This window comes from Bos grunniens, chromosome 13, assembly GCF_055505025.1.
Source record: "Bos grunniens cultivar Pamir isolate PY7600 chromosome 13, Bosgru_T2T1.0, whole genome shotgun sequence".
NCBI lineage: Eukaryota > Metazoa > Chordata > Mammalia > Artiodactyla > Bovidae > Bos > Bos grunniens.
Window position 1 is genome coordinate 45,534,809 of NC_141177.1, and position 16,278 is coordinate 45,551,086.

The 16,278-nt window shown below is 62.0% G+C and overlaps 1 protein-coding gene across 3 annotated transcripts in view; it reads left to right on the plus strand.

Annotated features, from left to right (window-relative positions):
- Window positions 1-14,031, plus strand: part of RRBP1 (ribosome binding protein 1) — a 48,167-nt gene extending 34,136 nt beyond the window's left edge. For 2 of the 3 annotated variants that reach the window (XM_086333826.1, XM_086333825.1), the window contains 20 exons: window positions 133-285; window positions 876-994; window positions 1,834-1,987; window positions 3,408-3,546; window positions 5,028-5,197; window positions 5,325-5,359; window positions 7,929-8,019; window positions 8,392-8,484; window positions 8,848-8,940; window positions 9,023-9,106; window positions 9,228-9,317; window positions 9,756-9,848; window positions 10,185-10,256; window positions 10,722-10,817; window positions 11,240-11,323; window positions 11,803-11,889; window positions 12,412-12,495; window positions 12,656-12,754; window positions 13,084-13,227; window positions 13,492-14,031. In XM_086333826.1, the coding sequence (XP_086189952.1) occupies window positions 133-285; window positions 876-994; window positions 1,834-1,987; window positions 3,408-3,546; window positions 5,028-5,197; window positions 5,325-5,359; window positions 7,929-8,019; window positions 8,392-8,484; window positions 8,848-8,940; window positions 9,023-9,106; window positions 9,228-9,317; window positions 9,756-9,848; window positions 10,185-10,256; window positions 10,722-10,817; window positions 11,240-11,323; window positions 11,803-11,889; window positions 12,412-12,495; window positions 12,656-12,754; window positions 13,084-13,227; window positions 13,492-13,527 (2,016 nt within the window). In that variant the 3' untranslated portion in view covers window positions 13,528-14,031. The remainder of the gene's footprint in view (window positions 1-132; window positions 286-875; window positions 995-1,833; window positions 1,988-3,407; window positions 3,547-5,027; window positions 5,198-5,324; window positions 5,360-7,928; window positions 8,020-8,391; window positions 8,485-8,847; window positions 8,941-9,022; window positions 9,107-9,227; window positions 9,318-9,755; window positions 9,849-10,184; window positions 10,257-10,721; window positions 10,818-11,239; window positions 11,324-11,802; window positions 11,890-12,411; window positions 12,496-12,655; window positions 12,755-13,083; window positions 13,228-13,491) is intronic. The other variant, XM_086333827.1, reaches the window with a different exon arrangement.
- Window positions 14,032-16,278: the final 2,247 nt, after the last annotated feature.

Genomic DNA, 16,278 nt, shown 5'->3' on the forward strand with positions numbered 1-16,278 from the left:
GGGGGGATGGTGTGTTTTGTGGGGAATGGATGGACAGACAGCCGGAGTGGGGGGCTTATCAAATGCTCTGGGTGGTGCTGGCCTTGGTTTCACCTGATGAACTCCTACCTCCCTGCCCTCTGCTTTCTCCAGGAGCTGGCAGCAGAAAAGGCCAAGGCAGCCGCCGGGGAGGCCAAAGTGAAGAAGCAGCTGGTAGCCCGGGAGCAGGAGATCACGGCCGTGCAGGCGCGCATGCAGGCCAGCTACCGGGAGCACGTGAAGGAGGTGCAGCAGCTGCAGGGCAAGGTGGGCACAGTCACGGGGCGGGTCCTCCCAGCCTGGTTTGTTGGGGGCTGGGGGCGGGGCAAGGGGCTGTTCTCTCTGGCTGGTGAGACGTGCATGCGTTTAAAGAGCACTTTCTGAAAATACTCTGGTCCTAAGTGGTCATGTTGGGACATGACCATCCCTTACTCTGGGGGCCTGTGGGTCAAGTTCGCAGCTTCTCCATGACCCTGGAGTCCTGCTAGCTCTGCCTTCTCCCTATGAGATTGGGAGGACCCAGCAAAACAAGGGGCCTGAAATCTGCACGGTCCCAGTGCGGAGGGCCTGGCCAGCTCTGGCCTGAGGACTTGGAGCCTTGCACTGTCTCCTCTATCCCCCTGGGGTGGCAGGGGCTGCGCCCAGGGGGTCAGAGAGTAGGAAACAGGCGTCCTCGGGGTGGCTGTGGGCTCTGTGCTGTCTCAGGACCTTGGTCAGCAGCCGAGTGAACCAGCACGCCTGGGCTTTGGGCTGAGCTCTCTGCTAGGGGCTTTTGTCTGCGAGCTGGGAGCTTGCCGACCTTGCTCCTGAAGTGGCTGTCCTTGCGAGGCTCTGATGCCCCTCGGATGCCCTTTTAGATCCGGACACTGCAGGAGCAGCTGGAGAATGGCCCCAGTGCGCAGCTGGCCCGCTTGCAGCAGGAGAACTCCATCCTGAGGGACGCCTTGAACCAGGCCACGAGCCAGGTGGAGAGCAAGTAAGCCCTGCATGCACCCCAAGCTGCACTTGGCTCCCAGAGCCCGCCAGTTGGCCTCCCACCCCAGCCCCGGGGGCTGGGGGCCATGTCTGTGCCCCCCAGTCAGCAGAGCAGAGCTGGTCTTGGCCAGGTTTCTTGCCTCCCAGGGTTGGGGGACAGTTTTGTCTGTCCACTTCACCTGGTCTGTCACTGTCGCTGGCTGGGCAGTCAGTCCTGCCGTGAGGAGGTGCCAGGGAAGGAGGTGGCAGGCTGACAACCTCCTCACGCTGGGAAAGGTGGGCCTGGACCTGCCCCCCCGGACTGCCTGCCTGGTCCTGAGACCCAGCTTCTGTGCAGCACTGAGGGGTCTCTTCTGTAAAATGGCACAGCCTCCCGCTTTGTGTGGCCTCCCGGCCTGGTCGTGGTCCCTCTGGCCAATGAGTCCTGTGTGTGGACTTGAGCCCGCCAGCACCCCTGCCCTCGGGGTGGAGAGGCCCGTCCACCTGTCTCCCAGGGCTCGTCTGGGCCCAGATCAGCCGTGAGGAATTAGCCGCTGCTGTCGGCTCTGTGGGCTGCTTTCAGGCCCGTGTTGCTCTTGGCTCTCACTGAGCCACCCCACCCACCCTGCTCGTGAAATACCATTTTCAACAAAACACATCTCACCCCATGTGGCTAATGATACAGAGGAGCTTCAGCGGGGTGGGGTCCAAGACTCGGGCAACGACTTAAGAAAGAGCTGGGGCCCCAGAGGATGGCTCAGGGCCATCTGTCCCCATCACCCTGGGCAGCTCTCAGGGTACGCGGGAGCCGACTCAGCCCTCTCCTGTCCGTCATTCTGGGGGCTGGTGACTGTCTTGCAGGCAGAATGCAGAGCTGGCCAAGCTCCGGCAGGAGCTGGGCAAGGTCAGCAAGGAGCTGGTGGAGAAGTCGGAGGCCGTGCGGCAGGAGGAGCAGCAGCGCAAGGCCCTGGAGGCCAAGGCGGCCGCCGTGGAGAAACAGGTCCTGCAGTTGCAGGTGAGGGGCGGCGGCACCCCTCGTGTATCCTGCCCACCAAGCCTCTCCGCCTGGCCCATCCGGCCACCTGGGGTCGTCTGTCCTCAGCTGTGACTGTGGCTGCCGGAGACCCAGGCAAGGCTGGGACTGGAACCCTCAGCCTTGGTCTTGTTACTGGTGATGCCTGGTCAGCGTCAAGTGGGCGCCATCTATGTGCTTGGCATTTGTTCTAAACACGCACCAGCGTTAATTCTCAGCTAATTTTCCTTGTAACCCCGTGGGGTAGATACTGGTATTATGTGCCATTTCTCCAGAAGGGACGGGAGGCAAAGAGTTAAGCAAGGCCCCCCAGTTCACTTGGAGCCAGGACACGAGCCCCCAGGCAGTCACCCACCCTGTGTCATCACAGGTCCCCGCACAGCCTCTGGCTTCAGCACCCGGTGGGGCTTCTTCCCTTCTCAGCCCTGAGTGTGGCCTGGGAGCTCATAGTTACCCAGGGGGACACCCGTTCCCTGAAGGGAGGAACCCCCACAGGGCACCGGGCAGCTCCCTGTCAGCCGAACGAGCCCCACATCCCCCGGCCAGCCTGTCTCAGGGCAGTTGTCACCCTTCTGTGTGTGTGACTTCTTGGGGAGAACACATGAACCCAGGAGACCCCCACGGCTTGGCTCCTGTTTCTGCTCGTCACTGAAGCTCGGCTGTAGCACATTGTAGTGTGTCACGGAAAGGACTAGAAGGTTCTTTTGAGACTGCTATGTGCGCAGGGGACCCAGGACAGGCACAGATAAACAGGGGGATTGTTTGGGTGGAATTGAGGTGGGTAGTTTGGTGTAAAGTGGGTCTGGCCCTAGTGAGATGGGACTAGGACCCCTAGGGAGAGCCTGGTGCGTGTGCTCTGAAAGCCCTTGGGTGGTCCCGATGCTCCCAGGGCTGGAGCCACCCCTCCGGTTCCAAGTTGTCATCGTCACTCTTGTCAGGAAGCCCCAGGCTCTGCGCATCTCCTGCTCAGTCTTGCCATCCTCAGTCACACAGAGTCCCCACAGTGTTGACCCTGAGGCCCCGGTTTTTCCACCTGTAACGTGGGTGTGATGGTGGTACCTGTGTCTTGGGGTGGCCGGGACTCACCATGCTGACACATGGGCGCCTCCACAGCACCTTGCCCAGAAACACTCAGCAGCTGTGACCATTCCCAGGTCCCACTCAGGTGAAGATGGGGCGACTGTTGGTCTCATCTGCAGCGTCTTCCGTGGGTGCCCACTCTTCAGGGGTCAGGATGGCTCCCTGGCCTTGTCTAGGGGGTGAACTGACCCAGATATCTAGGCAGCTTTTCTGCTTCGTCGGTACGGGGCGGCAGGGAGTGAAGAGCTCTGGACGGCAGAGCCGAGAGAGTCCAGCCTCCCGCTCACACGCTCACAGCCCCCTTCCCTCGGCTGGTCCCCAGGCATCTCACAAGGAGAGCGAGGAGGCCCTGCAGAAGCGCCTGGACGAGGTCAGCCGGGAGCTGTGCCGCGCGCAGAGCAGCCACGCCAGCCTCCGGGCAGACGCCGAGAAGGCCCGGGAGCAGCAGCAGCAGATGGCAGGTGAGGGCGGTAGGGGGCCAGCCCCGTGGGGCAAGAACACCTGGGACCCTAGACTCCTGCACCTGTCGGGGGACACACGGGGGTGCTTGGGATCAGGCCTGGGGTCTGGAGGACTGGCCGTGGTGGCTGGATATGGGAGGTGGGCTCGGGTGGAAGACGCTGCCACGAGGGCTGCCGCTGGCCTTCTCCTTCCTCCAGCTCAGTAAGGCCCAGGGCCAGGTCTGGAAGTGGGTCATGGTCCCCCATGCTCTCAGGGCACCTGCCCCCTCAGGAGGTGGTGAGACCCCCAGGGCACTGAGGGCCCCTGGAGAGGCAGGGCAGGCGGTCTAGTGACCAGGTTGCACAGCCTTGTGCTCAACAGACTTCCAAGTGGCCGCTGTGACCTGGAGCAGGTCCTAGAAGCGGCCAGTTATGTCTGTGAAGGGCCACGCAGTAGTGATCTCGGCTTTGTAGGCCAGATGGTGTTTGTCACAGCTGCTCAGCTCTGCTGCCACAGTGCCCACATAGCCCAGGACAGACAGGCTTGGCCGTGGGCCAGGAAAGCTCTATTGACAAAAGCAGGCTATAGGCCGGGATGGCTCAGGGTTCTGGGCTGCCACCCCCTGCTGTGATGGGCCTGGTGTAGCTTCAGGTGGTCAGGGGAGGCCTCTGGGGAGAAAGGTCTGGATGACTGGAAGAGGTCTGCCTCACAAAGGCCAGGAAAGGGCAGAAATGCCCGGCACAGAGCCCCTGAGGAATGGGGACAAACTTGAACTTAGACTGTACAAGAAACAGACCGAGGAGGTCGGCGCGCAAGGCTGGAGATGGCAGCAGTGGCCAGTGTAGGGGCAGACAGGCGGGCCCAGGTGACCATCCTGTGGAGTGATGAGGGCTGGGAGTGTGGGTGGGGGTGGCGGGACCAACCCCACTTGTCCTTCCGGATGCTCCAGCTCTGGCTCAAGAAAGGACCGAGGCGCAGAATGGCCCGGGGACCAGGGCTGGGCCAGGCAGCCACAGAGGTGCCCAGAGGATTGGGCCAGCAGTGGATGTGGATCCCCAGGCCTCAGAGATGAGTGAGGGGTGGGGAGGAGGACACCCTCAGCATAGCCCTGTGTGTGTGGGGCGAGCCTCGGGCCAGGGGCTGTGCAGAGTCAGATGAACGTGGCTGGCATTCTGAGCCATGGTGGGATGTTGTGGAGGTCGCCAAGGGGAAAGGACACGCCAGGAGCTCCCGCCTTTGTCTCAGCAATGTGAGCCGATCTCCCAGGAGCAGAGTTTAGACTCTGCAGCAGACACCCGTTCAGATCCCATCTTTGCCAAGTGGTGGGGGCACTTTGTTGTCCCCCGGTGTGCAGAAGCCTGGTGGTGACTCTCCACCAGCTAGCTGGTGGGCTGCCCCTGGTGCGCCGTGTGTCTCGAGCCCATGGGTGTGTGCTGGGCAGCCTGGGAGCGTCTGTGTCAGTGACCCCCCACCCCTGACCCACCTGCCACCCCTTCTGCAGAGCTGCACGGCAAGCTGCAGTCCTCCGAGGCTGAGGTGAGGGGCAAGTGTGAGGAGCTGCGTGGTCTCCATGGGCAGCTGGATGAGGCCCGGGCGCAGAACTCGCAGCTCACGGAGAGGATCCGCTCCATCGAGGCCCTGCTGGAGGCCAGCCAGGCCCAGGATGCCCAGGTCAGCACCCCTCTCCCGGGGCCCCTCCACCCACCCCACAAGCCCCGCCCCCCCCCTCCGCCCCCCGCAACGACCTGCCGTCTGAGGCATGTGTCCTGGTGACCATGGGGCTCTTCTCTCGTTCCAGGCCAGTCGAGTGGAGGCCGACCAGCAGCAGGCCCGGTAAGAGGGGCCAGGGGCCCAGTCTGGGTGTGGGATCCCTCCCCGGATCCCGGGGAGGATCCCTGAGAAGCCCTGTCATCCCCCCCCCTCCTCCAGTGCCTGTGGGGAGCAGGAAAGAGGGTAGGACCCAGCCTGTGGGGAGAGTGGCCGGGCCTCCTACTGTCCATCCATTCATCTTTCCATCCATCTCTGGAAGGGAAGGACTGGCTGGTTGGGGGTTTCTCTCCATGTCTATGGGAAGAGGGATTTTAGGGCTTGAAGTCATAACTCAAACAGAAAATGGGTCACACTCCCCGAGTGGAGAACCTTGGAGGTTGCCCAGACCTTGGCACAGCTCTGGCCATGGTGCAGGGTCCCAGCTGACCAGACACGGGCTGGTACTGGGTGACGTCAGCGGCCAGCCCCAGGCTACCGAGACTGGGGGAGGTGCCCCAGGCCAGGGGGCTGGATCCCTTGGAGTGACCATCACCTCCAAGTGTGTGTCCCTCAACAGGTGCCTGCGGGCTCACGGGGTGGTCCTGGCTGCTGTGGCCGGGGGCCCTCAGGGCAGCCATGTGGGGTGAGGCCTGGCGATGTTGTCCGTCCCTGTGCAGGCGGTCGGCCTTGTCCTGGGCTGTCTGCTGACCAGGCTCCCTTGTTCTGGCTGCTGCCGCTGGTGGGTCACCTCCCTGGTGCCTCTAGACCACGACCCGCATTCCCGGCTTCAGGTCTGAAGGCTGGGGAAGGAAGCTGGCCTCTTGGAGGCCCCACAGCGCCTTGCTGGAGACTCAGAAGCAAACCCTCTCCTTGCACCTTTCCAGACAGCTCAGGGCAACTTTGTTCCTCATGGTATTTGTGGGGGTAGAGAGGTTGTGTTTATTTAGTGTTTTGTTCTTGTATTTTAGGATCAGATTCTTGGACCACACTGCTAATTTCTAGGTACTTAGGTCATGTTGTAAATAGGGTTGATTCTAGTATTTTGCATCCTGCAGATGTTTGACAGAATGAGGGGTTTTTAAAAATTTTCTTCTCAGACTGTTTATCTGGAAGTTGTGACTAGGCCAGGCCATCCTATTCTGGGGTGGAGGTGAGTGATCCAACCCCATACATTCTGGAATGTACTTCGGGCAGTGGCCACCAAGTGGGGTGACTGTCAGCGTGTCCTTGTCACCCGCCGGCTGTGTCTTCCTCCTTGGGGGTGCTCTTGCAGGGATTTGCAGGGGGCCAGCTGCTGCAGAATGCCGGCGGCTTGACGGAGAAGCTGTGAGGGGTCCCATTGGTGCTTTGAGGGTGGGGTCAGGTTCTGTGGGCTGAAACTAGCATCTTAGAAGTCCACAACGGCCATCTTCCAGGCTGGGTGCAAACTGTACTTAGAATGAAGGTGAGGGTCAGGGCAGGCAGCACACAGCCCTCCCCGAGGGTGTTGTCTTCACACACTTCCTTAGGGTGGCGGTCCTCAAAAAAGCTGTCCACTGTGGCCCCTGGTGAGAAAATCAGAACACATGTTCCCACTGGGGGCGTCCTCGGAGGGACTTCCTTCCTGACCCTAAGCGGTCCTGGTTGTGCTACTTCAGGTCAGCACTAGTGGCTTCCTGTCCTGTTCTAAATCGAGACTCAAAAGATGACATGTTAAAGTGTCCATTTGCAGCCTCTTTCTCAGGACAGCCAGAGACGTTCTAGAGTGTCCACCCCGAGCTATCTGGGTGACGGGGCAGACAGAACCACATGGCCTTGAGTCTGGAGGGAAGCGTGAGGAGGTGGTGCCGCTGTCCTGCCAGCTCCCCTGGTGTCTGAGGTCCTCTCGGGCCAACGTCTCAGAGCCCAGGTGCAGGACTGAGGGGGAGCCTTCGGGTCCCGGCAGAGCCAGGTTTTGGACACAGGGCGGTCGCGGCAGGGAGCCAGGGCCTGCCGGGCACCACCAAGAGCAGGAATGTTCCTGATGGACTGCGGGCAACTGTGCTGCCTGGTGTCCTCCCAGGAGGCCCAGCCGCGTCTCTCCAGGGCAGCTGTGGCCGTAGGGAAGGGCCAGGGCCGCAGGCTGTGGGACAGAACGGGACCAGGCAGCAGAAGAAGTGAAGTGAAAGTCGTTCAGTCGTGTCTGACTCTTTACGACCTCTTGGACTGTACAGTCCATGGAATTCTCCAGGCCAGAATACTGGAGTGGGTAGCCTTTCCCTTCTCCAGGGGATCTTCCTGACCCAGGAATAGAACTGGGGTGTCCTGCATTGCAGGTGGATTCTTTACCAACTGAGCTATCAGGGAAGCCCTTAGCAAAAGAAAGAGCACCCCAAAAAGCAACGGTCCAGGGCCTGTACCGGCACTGGCCACGCGGCTGCTCTGACCTCTCCGTCCAAGCAGCTGTGTCCCCAAGTGGGATTCTGGTGGCCTCTGGGCCCTCGGCTCTCGGGGAAGGGGCCTGGGCAGTTGCCCAAGCTCCTCTGAAGCCTGTGCCTTGTGAGGGAGGGGCCTGGCCCTCGTCCCAGACCCCATGTGTGCCCCTGGGCACCTGGGACAAGGAGGGGCTCCGAGACAGGCCCTGGGGGGGCTGCAGGCCTTCAGAGCCAGACAGTGACCTGCTGTCTGTCCCCAGCCTCATGGAGCTGGAGTCACAGGTGTGGTGCCTGGAGAAGGAGGCCACGGAGCTCAGGGAGGCGGTGGAGCAGCAGAAGGCGAAGAACAATGTGAGTGTGGGGCCGGGGCGCCTGCCGTGTGGATGGGGAGGGGCCACCTGCCGTGTGGACAGGGGCCTCGGCTGCATCCTGGCCCAGGCCGTCTTCCAGAGCCTCTGACCGCGCCTCCCGAGGCCTGGCTGGGCCAGAGTCGGCCTCCAGATGACTGGAAGCTCTTCACTGAGGAGCCAGTGACTGCCCTCATCTCCCCACCCCCAGCCCCGCAGACGAGTCTCTCTCTAAAAGGCACCGGGTCACCCCGAGCCATCAGGCGCCAGTGCTGCCTAGCATCCCCTGTGGGGTCTGGAGGCAGGTCAGGGGGGTTTGCATGCCCTGCAGAGACCAGCCTGGCTGGGCATGCTGACCATGCCCCTCTCCTCCCAGGACCTCCGAGAGAAGAACTGGAAGGCCATGGAGGCTCTGGCCTCGGCCGAGAAGAGCTGCGAGGAGAAGCTGCGGTCCCTGACTCAGGCCAAGGTCAGTGTGGGCTCCGGGCTGGCGTCAGTCAAGCTGGTCAGCAGAGCTTGCAGCCACGGGCAGGGCAGCCCTGGGCTCAGACTGGCTCCGGAGTCCATCCAGGGCCCATCCCTGCCTCTTCTTACGTGTTCTCTGCCCACCCTCCCGCCTGTTTCCCCTGGAGAAGTGGGGAGCAGTGAATCCTTTGTGCTGCTTCTCAGCTGGGCCTTGCCCTCCAGGGCCACCGGGGGCCCAAGCTTGGTCTGTCTGCGTGGACTTTGTTTGTATTGCTCTTCTGCCCTGACATCTTGTCTGAACGATCCCCCTGAGCACCCAGGCTGACCACTGCACTCCCCCCGCAACCCCTGCCCGGACTCCCCACAGGAGGAATCGGAGAAGCAACTCAGCCTGACGGAGGCCCAGACCAAGGAGGCCCTGCTGGCCCTGCTCCCGGGGCTCCCCACCTCCACCAACCAGGTAGGAGGCGGGGTGGCTCCTCTGGGTCCCCCCGCCCATGAAGGGGTGCATCCCGCCCAACTGCAAAACATTTCTGTTTCAGAGTTACGCTGAGTGGTTGCAGGAGCTCAAAGAGAATGCCTGTTTGGAGTTGTCGAAGCGGCCGCAGGCGAGCCCGGAGCCCTCGGTGAGCACGGACAGCCATCCAGCCTCACAGCCTGCCCTGTCCCCCGGGGGTGCCTGGAGCCGGTCGTCAGGCTTTGGCTCACCAGCCCCCCTCACCCCTCCCCTTCTGCCTCCGCACTCAGGACTTGGCCGCTAAGCTGAGGGAGGCGGAGGAGACGCAGAGTGGCCTGCAGGCCGAGTGTGACCAGTACCGCAGCATTCTGGCCGAGACGGTGAGGCCCGGCGGGGAAGTCCAGCGGTTGGGGGGCCCGACCGGGTCGCTGGCTCTGTGACCTTGGGTGGGCACGGCCCCCCTCTGGGCCCTGTTCCTGTGGCTGAATGGCGAAGAGGGGTGCTCAGGGTGAAGGTCTGGGGTGAGTCTGAGGCGGGAGGGGAGTGGTTGGCTCTCCTATGACACCAGGAGCCAGCCCTTGCGCTGGGGCTGGCCCTTCCTGGGCTGCTGAGGTCCACCTGCTGCAGACCCATCAGAGACGAGAGTCCCAACGGCTCTGTCTTCTGCACGCTGGCTGGGGGAGCCCCGCTCCAGGGCCGCCCCTTCCCCGCTGCGTGGCCGGCAGGGCTGGGATCTGAACAGGGTGGCCGCTGGGGCAGGGAGGGAGCTGGGGGATGTATGTGGGGTCTGCAGGCCATGCTCACGGCTGCCCCAACAGGAGGCCATGCTCAAGGCACTGCAGAAGAGCGTGGAGGAGGAGGAACAGGTGTGGAAGGCCCGGGTGAGCGCCGCGGAGGAGGAGCTCCAGGAGGTACGGTGCCCGAGGCACCCAGGGTCCACCTGCCCAAGCAGGCTGCCAGGGCAGAGTGCCATCAGTGCCAGGGGGACGCCCACAGGGTCATTTGGGTCACTTGGGGAGTCGTTTCGGTGACGCCACATGAAGTGTGGTCACAGAAAGACTCGACAGCTGAATCCTGGTCTCTAGGAGACCCCAGCCCTAGGAAGAGGGGCTGGTCACTCTGTGGGGCAGGGGCACCATGGGCTTCCTGGGGTGGGTCCTAGGACAGCTGTGAGGAGACGCAGCAGTGCATCCCTGGTCAGATCCCCCAGGGCTCATGCTTGACTGCCCCTTCCTTGTGCTTTGTAGTCACGGGTCACCGTAAAACATCTTGAAGAGGTTGTCGAGAAGCTCAAAGGGGAACTTGAAAGTTCTGATCAGGTGCGTGGGGGCTCTGGGCAGAGAGCGCCGTCCTCTGACGGAGGCTCCTGTGGTCGTTTTCTTTCCTGGTCCACGTGTCCCTGCTTTTCCTTAGTGAGCGGTTATGACCTCGGGGTGGCCGGAGGCAGCATGCCCAGGGTGGTGCACCGTGGCTTCTGCCGTCGCCTCAGGAACTGTGGGAGGAGGGTGCGGGATAGCCCCGCCACACTCGTCCATCCACCCTGGCCTTGGAGCAGGTCCCCCAGCACCGACCTTGCAAGTAAATCTCTAGGCCTGAGACCTCATCCTGTCCCGGGGTGCCTGTGTGTGGCACCATGTCAGGGGTCTGGCCCCGGGCACCTCCTGGAACCGTTGGGCTGTGGAGGCCCCCTCCAGCCCCTGTCCCCGAGCCGGCCAGCCCTGATCCCCGTGGTCGTCCCTTTCTCATCCCACCCGTTTGCGGCCTCTGACGCACGTCCTGTCCAGGTGAGGGAGCACACCTGGCGCCTGGAGGCCGAGCTGGAGAAGCACGTGGCGGCTGCCAGCGCCGAGTGCCAGAGCTATGCCCAGGAGGTGGCGGGGGTGAGTCCTGTCCCCGGCAGCCCCGCAGGCAGGGCTGGGTGAGGCCGGCCAGCCTGGCAGTGCGGGAATTCCTCCACCTGGTGCAGCGACGCCATCCTTATGGGCAGGCATTTAAACGTGACAGGGCTTCATGTTCAGGCAGCAGAGAGGACAAGCTCAGCACCCCGATTCTGGAGTGATCTCAGACTTCTACCTTTGCTTTGTAAGACACTCCATAACTTGTGAAGGCCTGGGAGAAGCCATGTCCTGAATGCCATGCTTCCCAAGTCTTAAAAACAGCAGAAACTGCTGGAGGCTGCCTCCCCCTGCCCTCCCCTGCAGGTTCCCGGGGCGGGTGCCTGCATGTATTGGGTTCCCTGAGAGGTGCTCACAAGAACTGGTCGTCTCTTCTTTTCTCCCGCCACCCGGCTCTGTTTTCTCAGTTGAGGCAGCTCTTATTAGAATCTCAGTCTCAGCTGGATGCGGCCAAAAGTGAAGCCCAGAAACAAAGCGACGAGCTTGCCCTGGTGAGTGGCCATGGTGTGACTGCTTGCTCTGTGGGGGCTGGGTATGCATGTTCCCATGCCCAGTCAGAGGGGATGTGGGTGGGCTGCTGGAGGGGCTGCTGGCACGTTTGCTTGACCCTGGGCCTGTGGCTGCTAGGACCACAGTGTGGCCTGGGAGGTCCCCTCCCTTGCTTTGCGCGCCTCTGTCTCGCATGTACCACATTCCCTGGGAGTCACTGGGCTCCATGCCACTGGCCTTGCAGTGAGTGGAGTGTGTGCACAAGGGCAGTCTGGTCCCTCAGCTGCAGTTTGACTCTAGCAAAGGGTCTCGGTGCTGGCCTCCCGCCCCCCCCCAGGAACCTGCAGGGGAGCCCACACAGGCCATGCTCATCAGAGCAGGTCCCCTGAGGGGCTGTGGCTGCCGAGAGTGCCTGTGGTCCTCCTGGGGAGCTGCGTGCATCCAGCCATGCCTCAACACAAACCCAGCCTCCCTGTTCCAGGTCAGGCAGCAGCTGAGTGAGATGAAGAGCCATGTGGAGGATGGTGACGTGGCTGAGGCCCCCCGAGCAGAGCAGGACCCCGCCGAGGTTAGGAGGGCGAGCCGGGTGTTGGTCACTGACGCTGCGTGGGCTCCTGCACCCAGTGCGGGGCGGGGACAGCAGCCCTGACGCTCGCTGATCACCAGCCCCGCTCTGCCTAGACACCTGCTTCTGAAGAGATGCAGAGTGGAAGGAAGGGCGAGGGCTGGGGTGTCTGGTGGGGCACTCACCCTCCGGACCCCTGATCCAGCCAACTATCAACAGCCTCCCCATGGTGGTGGCGGCCTCAGGGTGGGATGGCCTCCTGGGCCAGGGCTCGCACAGGGCTGATGTTCTCTGTCCTGGGGTCTCAACAAAGGACCCCGCATCCCATTGGCATCTCTCCCCCATCACCCAGCTCCCTTCCCCAGCTGCTGGGTCCCGCCTCCCCCAGGGGAGCGGGACCCAGGGGAGTCAGGACTGGCTGTAGGGCCCAGGCCACCCTGCGTGTCCATGGCAGGGCAGGGTGGGGGGCCCTGGGTGCCTAAAAGGGTCCTGCCTGCCCCAGATTCCAAACGTGTTTGCCTGCAGCTGAAGACGCAGCTGGAACGGACGGAAGCCCTGCTGGGGGACGAGCAGACGCGGCGGCAGAAACTCACAGCCGAGTTTGAGGAGGTCAGGGTGCTGCTCAGCTGACAGTTGTCTGTCAGGGCCCTTGTGGGTCAGGGTGGCAGGGCTGGGCCAGCCGCAACCCACCTGGGGGATTGTCACTACATCCTGTCACTTGCCTTCTGTATGGGTCCTGACCGCCCCCCACCCCCACCAACCCCCCCAGGCTCAGCTCGTGGCGAGTCAGCTGCAGGCGGAGTTGGAGAAGCTCCGTTGCACCAGCGCCCTTGGGTCTTCGGAGGTGGAGGAGGCTGCACAGCTGAAGGTACTGGGCGCCATCACTTCACGCTCCCTGTTGTCCCTGGAGGCCCCTTGGGCACAGTCCACCCTAGTTTAGGGGAAGGTGAGGTGGGGGAGTATTCCTGAGCCTCCAGTATCACAGACAACTGGATCAAGTAGAACTTAAGGCCAGTGCTCAGCAGCCAGTACGTGACCTCAGGGGCTACAGCTTCGAACAGCCCTGTAGAGACACTCCTGATTGTGGCCAGGAGACCGTGTCCTCCTGGGCCTGGTGTGATCCCACAGGCACAGCCAGGGGGCCCGTCCTGCTGCATGTCATGTGTAGGCTGATCCCCTTCAACCCTCCAACCGCAGGAGAGGCTAGAGAAAGAGAAGAAGTTAACTGATGACCTGGGACGTGCGGCCACCAAGCTGCAGGAGCTTTTGAAGACGACCCAGGAGCAGCTGGCAAAAGAGAAGGACACGGTGCAGAAGCTGCAGGAGCGGCTGGACAGACCAGTGAGCGCTGACCCCGAGGGGCAGGGGGTAGGGGTGCACAGGACCCTGGGGAAGGCCAGCAAGGAGGAGATGTGGACTCGGGGGCTGGAGGGGTGAGAACAGAGATTCCTGAAAGCTGACCTTGGACCCCTGCCAAGCCCTCGGTGTCTCCTCCAGCCCCAGGCCACTCTGGTGTTGGGCTGCAGGCCGTAGTTAGGGTGGGTTAGGAGCCGGGGTGAGTGCGCCCCCGCCGGCCAGCTTCTCCCCTTCACCCTCTGTCCACAGGAGGACGGCAGCTCAAAGGAAGGCACTTCTGTCTGAGTCTCCTGCAGAAAATGAAATTACTGTTCAACTTACCAAAATGCCTTACACATTCCTTACAAATAAACCAACCGACACAGCGTTATCCGGGCCCAACTTCGGTAGCTCTGAGAAGCCATAAAGACAAGAGTTTCTTAGCACCAGAAGTAGATCTTCCAGACCCAGTTTGTACAAGAAGAACCTTTGTCACATTCGAGAAACACTATCGCCCTGGCCCGGCCCTGGACCACCAGCCAGCAGACGCCAAAGCCCTCGTCAGCCGTGCGACAGACCCAGGGCTTGTTCTGGGAGGCGGGCCCGGGGTCTGTATGTCAGTCAGTGCAATTGTGTCTTTCGCGGGGTTGGGGGTCGGGTGGTTCTAGTGCTGAGTCCCTAAGGCTGCAGAGCAGACTGGAAGGTCACAGCCAGCGAGGCAGCAGCCCCAGTCCCCGGAAGATGCTGCCCCCAGAACCGACGCGTGACTCCTGGGTGTTAATGCCATTAAAACCCGCGTGTCGCCCGGCACTCTGGTCTTGTCCCATCTTCCTTGGGGGCTCCTTCCAGGAGAGAATGAGTGTGGTTTCTGGTCCCCCAGTGCCCACTGGGCAGGGTGAGGGAGCAGGGCCTGAGATACCTGGTGGCCTGATGGATGCACGGACTGGTCCCCACCCTGAGGAGCAGGGCTGCGGATGGCCCAGGCCATAGTGTGAAGTGAGTTCCAGGAGTGAACAAGGGACTCTCTATCCTTCTGGCTGGACCCGGGCAAACATCCACTCCTCAGGAGGGCTGTAGACGGCATCCAGCTTAACTTGCCATGATCCTTGGACCCTCATGTTTTCGGGGATCTGAGTCTGGTCAAGAGGTGAGTTGGGGGCTTCGTAAGGAACCTGGAGTTTAAGCCAAAAGTGGATTTAGAGGCAGGGTCATGGGAGTGGTTGCATCAACCCAGAAACAGAAGCTGAACTGAAGCAGCCCCCAGGGGTCTCTGTGGTACTTCCAGCTCAGTCCCAAGACTCAGAAGCCTGGGAGAGGGGTCTGATGGGCTGAGTGTGGCTGGGGGAAGACAAGCACCTGGATGGCAGGTGCACCCAGATGGGAGGGGGGTCTCACCCCTGCCTGAGAGCCTCGGCATCCCACACCTCCAGGCTGGGTTTGACTCCCTCCAGGGTGGTTGTCACCAGCACCTCAAGACCTCAGGGAGGGAAGGTTCCTCTAGCTGCCTTGGGCCACATACACAAGTAGCGGCCAGGGGCTGGGCAGTGCTGACCTCAGGCTGCATGACCAAAACCAGGTGCTGGCTTGCAGGGGGCACTAGGTCCGTGGGCCACCTGACTGCTGAGTGGTCTTAGGTGTGGTGACTGTGTTGGGATCATGGTGTTGGAAATTCTGGGATGATTCCCCAGAGACAGAGCAGGACCTGGAGTTTGCCGGGAGGGAGGAGGGGTCAGGGCCGAGGGGACAGGGTGCAGAAAAATGGGATGAGGGGCCAGGGTGGGTGAGAGGGCCCCGTGGAGCTGGGTCATGAAGGCAAGGGGTCTGAATGGGCAGGGCACCGGAGCCACTTAGGTTTCCCAGGAAGGGAGATGAGACCTACCTGTTCCAGACCCCTGCAGGCGGCTTAAGTGGAGAAAGGAACCCCAAGGGCCGGGGGACACAGGCCAAGGGTTCTGGCCAGAAGCCTCAGCGGGAAAAAGTGACTGATGATGCCTGTCAGGCCACAGGCTCGGTTCTCATGTGACATCTCAAGTGCTCGTGGAAGGGGCACCTCCCCCATCCTGCAATGAACCCCCAGGGAGTGGGAGCAGCTCACCTGGTGAAAGGCGGCCTCTAATACCTGCTGAAGTCTGGAGGCCTGGGGCCTTGCCTTGGCTGGAAGGGAGGCTTGTGACTGTGGAAGCCGTGACCAGCAGCCCCTCACCCCACACCCCTGTGAGCTCCTAACTCCGGGCAGGGCTCACGACTCATCCACATACAGGAACCTTCACCCAAGGGCAGTGGTTCAGGGCCATTTTCTGGTGAACAGCAGCCCTTATGTCCTGTACCAGGTCACCCGCAGGACCTCCTTCAGGTCCTCTGTAGTCTGCTTTTCCACTAAGCTCCCCTCCCCCACCACGCGGCTGAAAAGCTGGGGACCCTTAGGCAGGGCTCCCCAGGTGGCTCAGATGGTAAAGATTCTGCCTGCAACGGGTGAGACCCAGGTTCAATCCCTGGATCGAGAAAATCCCCTGGAGAAGGGAATGGCAACCCACTCCAGTATTCTTGCCTGGAGAATCCCATGGACAGAGGAGCCTGGCAGGCTACATACAACCTGTGGCGTTGGCAAAGAGCTGGACATGACTGAGTGACTAAACTTAGGCTAAAGGAACGGGGTCACCTCTGGGGAAGGAAGGCTCAAAAGACCCTAGGGGTGCCAAGCTGCTGCCTGTGGGCTCCATCCTCAGACCACCTGGAGGGCTCCAGCATCCATGTCTGGGGATGGGCAGGGTGAGGGCCTCCACACCTGCCAACCACTGGCCCAGCAGCCAGAGGCCTGGCAGCAGCAGCTCCCGGCCAGCAGGGGGAGCCTGCAGACCTTGCTGTCCAGGGGCCAGGTCCAACCTCAGGCTCAAGAAGATGGGGGAGGCGGTCAGGGGTAGATGGGGGCGTGGAGAGGCAGCCACCTACCCCAGACCCCAGGTGACAGAAGAGCTGGGAGCTCTGAAAACATCCAAGTTCAGAGGCTCCCGGGGTTGACCTGAAGCTCAGGGTCTCGCTGCCCATTAGCAGCCCCTC